At 36.7% G+C, this 6,096-nt stretch overlaps 1 protein-coding gene and 1 pseudogene across 1 annotated transcript; one reads left to right on the top strand and one right to left on the bottom strand.

The window, feature by feature from the left end:
- Positions 1-1,087: 1,087 nt before the first annotated feature.
- LOC149583934 (uncharacterized) lies at positions 1,088-1,797 on the top strand (annotated as a pseudogene).
- Positions 1,798-2,052: 255 nt separating this feature from the next.
- Positions 2,053-2,498, bottom strand: LOC149583933 (uncharacterized). The gene is made up of 2 exons (XM_089863953.1): positions 2,322-2,498; positions 2,053-2,244 (listed from the first exon to the last, which is right to left on the bottom strand). The coding sequence occupies exons 1-2, from the start codon at positions 2,496-2,498 to the stop codon at positions 2,053-2,055; spliced, it is 369 nt and encodes a 122-aa protein (XP_089720079.1).
- Between the last annotated feature and the right edge of the window lie 3,598 nt (positions 2,499-6,096).

The raw sequence follows: 6,096 nt of genomic DNA, 5'->3' as shown, positions 1-6,096 counted from the left end.
CTGTCACAGATATAGAGTGCGAGCACTTGAGAAGCCTAGTATCCGATTTAAAATTTTTATTTGCCACTACACCAGGTATAACTTCCACTGCGCAAAGGACTAAAACTAAACGACGAAACGTACCGAAAATTGTTTTTACTACCCCCCTATTATCCCGTTTTTCGGTGGATTTTATAAAGCGCGTTTCCAACTCCCTCTTTCTCTCCTCTCTGGTGCTCCGTTGTTTCCTACCTTCAAATCTTCACGTTTACTCAATTAAAACCAATGGAGTGAAAGCAGGCACGCCAGCACGCGGAGAAATATCCATGGACATTGTTACAAGCTTTTTCTTCTCCCTGCCTTAAATTTAAATTACATCGCCACTTTCGTCTCAGGAGGTGCCAACGATTTTCCCATCGTATACCCATACATGTACATGTACATGCTTTTGAAAAAGTCACCCGTGACGTTGCCAAGGGCAAACAAAAAAAGGAGCGCTGACAACAAGAGCCTTTCGTTTTTACCCCCTTCGTCCTCCACATTCCTCTCTTCTTGTATCAAATTCGAATGATGCCAGCCAAATCAAAGAACATACCAGGAATGGTAAGTGGAGGGGTTTTTTTCTCGCACGCTGGTAGTGTGACCCAAGTGCAAATAGCCAGCCGGGAATACTTGGGTCAACTTGCCTGGCTTTAAAGACTAGTGACAAATAATTTGCAATAGAGGAAGCTAAACTTTCCATTACTGGTATAAAGGTTCTTTGGTCAATGTTTTTCCATTTTAGAAAGTTAAAAACCCCTTCGTGAAAAGTGGTGCACTGCGCTATATTGGATTAAATGAGCGCGGTCATTCGTTCTGGGGGAGGTTGAAATTAAGTTATTCATGGATAGGAAAATAGGCTTATGTATATTTGTCTTTGAAGTTTTTGGTGTTTGTTTAAATATCAATGACTTATAATCTAAAACTGAAAATCACACACAATTTTATTATTAATAGCATTTATTTTCTTTAACATTATACTGGATAACAGACACATTTTGATTTTACTGTTATGGATAAATTTATGTATTTTCGTTTAGGACAATTTAACATCTGACCAACGCGAGAACAAGTTGACGCAGCTATGCCGGATGATTTTAAAATTAGTTATCCCAGTACTCGTGTTATACTTGATGCTACAGAACTTAAATGTGAGACTTCCAAGTCTTTAGTATTGCAATCTGCCTCATATTCAAACTATAAATCCACAAACACTTTTAAAGGACTTATTGGAATAAGTTCAAACGGCTACGTCACATTTGTTTCTCATCTATTCACGGGGAATTAACTCTGCGAAGTGGTTTTTGTAATTTGAAATTCTCCCCCAATGATAGCGTTATGGCTGATAAAGGATTCTTGATTGAAGATTTGTTAGAGAAAAAAGGTGTTAAACTAAATATTCCTCCGTTTCTGAGTGGAAAGGGCCAATTTAATAATGAAGAGTTGGATAAATCCCAAAAGATTGCGGCTCTGCGCATACACGTGGAGCGACGAATTGCAAGAATAAGAGGATTCCATGTTCTTGACCGTCCAGTTCCCTTGACTCTTGCACCCGTAATTAATCAACTATGGACAGTTGTTGCACTTTTATCGAACTTTCAAAGCCCTCTCGTTAGGAATAAAGAAAATTTAAACAATAGTACCATGGACACGGATGAATTTTATGATGAAATCTTAGAACCAGCTAATGCAGCTGATTTTAAAGATGATTATTAAGAAGAAATACTACCGCCTGATGAAAATATGTCTGATGAAGATGAACTATGCCAACAAAGTGATTTTAATTCCTACGACAGCGATGATCAAGAGATGTCTATAATTAATTTGGATTCTTCCCTCAGCGATTCATAAATAATAAATGTAACAAATCGTAATTATTAAATAATAACTCATTTTAACAAGTATTTTTTAATTTTTTAAAAGTCAAAAACATCTTGGTCCATTGAGGAAATGAGATCAAATTTAAAGGGATATTAAATATGGTAAAGAAGAAATTTAACACACTACTAAAAAGTACTCTCCCTTTAAGAGTTATTAGGAACTTTGAGGCAATGTATCCTTAGCTAAGTTTGGTAGCATATGAGTAAAGAAAAAAGATTTCAAAAGCGATTCCATCTTTTCCCACTTCTTCTTATTGAATCTCACTCTCACTATTATCAAGCCGGATGGAAAATAAGTTACATAATCACACCATGTTACACCTGATAGTGCCATCTGCCCAGTAACCTGATAAAAGTGGTAATCGTTTTCATTTAAAAATGGTTTTCCGTTAATCACTTTTACTCTAAAATCTCCATTCAAACTTCCGTCGGACTTATATTTCTTGTGGACCAGGGGCATTTTATATTCAAAAGTCCATGAGGTTCCGCTTCCCTTGGGTCTTGAACTAGACCATCTGGAGACGTTCCCAACCATGGTTTACTAGGATCAACAATATATCCTGAAGGATGGACCGTAACGTCATGACCCAAGCTGAGCATTTTTTCTCTATACTTATTTCTTGCAACAATTTCCCACCTTTTTCCGTACTTTATGGCATTCAAATGTCCAATATCTTTGGGTTTTTCGATATTTTTGATACCAGATTCACTCCAATTTTAATTTCTTCTTTTACAAACTAGCCCAAAAATTGAAGAGTTCAATCTTGTTGTTCGCGCCTCCTTCCACTATTGTGACTCAGATTGATCTTTAGTATTAACTTCAAGCTCAATAGCTTCTAGAACTGAAAGTTGATTTTTCTAAAATAAACATTTGAAAAATTAAACTCCAAAATGACCAACTTCTATACAAATGAAATGCATACCTCAAATAATACAGACTCCAAAGGACCGAAGTATCCTGGCAAATTCTTGGAGCTCCACGGAGTACGTGGATTAGAATGGATCGGGATTTTAAACCTATCTTGAGGTTCATTAGCATAGGCAAATAGGATGTGGCTCTCGTAGATGTCAAGGTTGTGAATAACTTCAAACCTATCTTCATTTATTGAAAGCTGTAAAGCAAGAGGCGAACCTTCAGGAGCTTCTCCGATTCTGGTTTTAACCCACACAAATTCTTCTGGATTCGGCAAAATACTAGCCAAGCCATTTCTAACGGCTAACCCTAAATTTAAAACCTGTGTAGCAGACGACAGAAAACGTAAAAAATGCTGGCGCCATCTGTAGGAGAATCTTCACGGTAATAAACTGAACGCGAATGGCTAACGCCACTGGTGGTTGGCTTTTTGTATGGAATTTATGAATTCGACAATTGGGAGGCAAGGCGTTTTCGTAACCCTAGCCGATCGCCGCGTACATCTTAACCTTAACGGTGATAATGGAGTTAAGCCAATATTGCGGTCCGTATATTGCAAAAACGTTTGATCCGATATGCCCACTGCGATATGTAGGCGCCAAAAAGCGAGATGGAAGGCAAAGTTTTACCCATGTGTCTTTCCCTCTTATTTACATCAGGGGTTACATCGAAATGGTCTATTCCCATATTTTGTGGATTAGTTCGATGCGCCCTCCTCGCACTGCCAAGTAATATAATAAACTTGACAGGCAAATCAAAATACAATGGACATCAATTCTTAAGCCAAAGACGAATTGACTAATTTGGGGTTTTCCTAGTGAACGCCTTCAGATTCTTCTGATGTTTCTGAAACTAAGTTGTTGAATTTATTTCTTTCTCCAGCTATTTTCGAAGTTGCCTAAGTTCGCCGTATTGCGCATGTTCTATTACATTTTTGAAAACAAGAAACCTCTAAGGTAAAGTAGAAAATGCTACCTTTCATCTAAAGCAAATGAAGGTGGAGTACAATTCTCAGTTATTATCTTGAACCAAAGCCCTAGGCATCCCTATAAATAGAAGGAAAGTGAAATAGATTTAGTTCAGTTGGATTAAATTTGTTTCAAGAACACCCACTATCACAATTTGAATTTATTTTGAATCAGTGGGAGTAATATTTTGACCAGGCCACTTTAGTTTATCCTAATATTAAAAGTTTTTTAGGGTGTACTCCTACTACGCTTGCTTCTGTTATTATAAGAAAATATATCCCAATTGAGTTTAAATTTAAAGGTATATCGATTGTCGAGATGACTGCCGTCTGCCAAATGAAAATAATTTTATCAGCGTAAGTGTAATTAATTTTTAGAAATACATGCTGTATGTGTCAAACCGCACCTTACATAGGAACTAATTGTGGCTGACGTCAATCTATTTTAATCTCAAGCAATTCGAAACTTTCGAGTTTTTGTTTCTGTTAAACTCGAAATTTTTTACGGGATTTACGAGAAGGGGCCGCTGCCATGGTTTAGTTAGTGGCGGACATTTCCTGTCGTCGAACGCGCTAACTAGCCTTGACAGACCAACTATTCTAAAAAGGAAGGGGGTGGTTAATCTAAAGTACCGTATAACTCAATTTCCACACGGTTGGTTAAAACTGGGACCCTATTCTCTGAGGTCCTTTTGGAGCAATTTCGAACCGAATCTTTTATTTTGGAGTCAATTTCTCCGAATGATAATAAAACGCATTCTGTAAGACCCATATCCTAATCATACAATGAATAATTTTGCGGCCGAAAGAGACGGCCGAATCGAGCATTGGAGTTTTTACCCCCTTTCATCCCTTCATCAATCTTAGATTCACGGATATTCAGCGAGAGTTTTCTAGTTTGGTTTCCCCAAACCTCTTTGTTGGCATCTTGGCTGTGGTTCATATTTTTAATTAGGCCTAGTATGGCTGCTTTGTTTTTAACTCGAGCTTCATTGCTTGCGATTTGAACATGGTAATCGAATTGCACGTCGTGCATAACAGTTCAAAGGGTTTTTCGAGATTTAAACTAAGTGTGGGAGTTTGATGATCTCCGTTTAAGGCAAAATTTACATTAACACGGCAAATCATAACATATTTAAAGAGTTTATTTTAATGGAAGTAATAATAAGATGGTTAATTTGTCAAAAACTGATTTTATTATAATAAATAATTGTATATTTTAATGAAATTTATAACTGTTATATTCTATGAAAGCGTGTATATTTCGGCCTTGCAAAGCACGTTTTCGACAATTGCCACGAGAAGGCAATAAACTCCGCACTTGTTCACGACATTAGCATATATGTATATGAGATTAAATCGGAACTTCAAGTGTCACTAGCCAACAATATAACGCCAAAATGTAGAGTCAATTTTTTACCAATGTCCTCGTCACAAGGGAACCGACGGTAAAGTCAACATGCGTGACGACTCAATTTTTCCAAAAAAACAAAACAATTTATTTTGATTGTGTATTATTGACAGGTAACCCTTAAAATGACTGTTTTTTCTTCGCCAATGCTCAGACTCTGTCAGAGAAATAACTTCAAAGACATCAGCTGCCGAACTGAAGCATTGGCCATCGTCGTTAGAGCCTCAGCCAGCTTGGATTGGGACTCGGCTATGGATTCAAGGATTTTCCTCATACCTTCATATTCTTTTTTTAGCAGTTTGGGTCTCCCCAAGTCATCCGCTGCCCATTCATAATGCGTTTTACGGCTTTTGTCCCTGCTTAATTCTATAAATTTATTATATTTGTTTGTAAATGTCAGGATTAGTCTTAATTATTTGCTATGTAAAAATTCTTTTGAAGTCCATGAAATTGAACTAAAAAACTTCCGTGGTTAATTGGTACTTTCTCTAACCTGATCTATAACCAACCGTACATGTCTTACTTCAGAAAAAATGAAATCACAATACATAAAAAATACAGGTTTAAGTTGTAAGACGAAGTCTTTGCAAGAAAAAGATGACGCTTTTGTTACATTTCTTCACGAGAATGTGACAACCACGTTGAACGGTTTGATATAAAGGTGCCAACGCCTTAAGCAATAAACTTGGTGCTCATTTATTGCAATTATGATATCAAAAATTTAAATTATTTTATGAAATATGCAATTAACGTCTGCTTTTAGATTTAAAAACTAACTACAAATACGCATTTTCAGGGGATGCCTTATAGTTACGAAAACATAGTGATGTCTGATTGTGAAAATGGACAAAACTGTAGTACAACAGTACCTCTCACGTACAGCTGTTATAGAATTTTTTCGAGGAAA

Source organism: Phalangium opilio, unplaced genomic scaffold (genome assembly GCF_054372755.1).
Source record: "Phalangium opilio isolate 3A_F unplaced genomic scaffold, DU_Popi_V2 ptg001304l_1, whole genome shotgun sequence".
In the NCBI taxonomy this organism is placed as follows: Eukaryota; Metazoa; Arthropoda; class Arachnida; order Opiliones; family Phalangiidae; genus Phalangium; species Phalangium opilio.
Note: the sequence above shows the minus strand (reverse complement) of the source record. Positions and strands in the feature narration are given on the sequence as shown.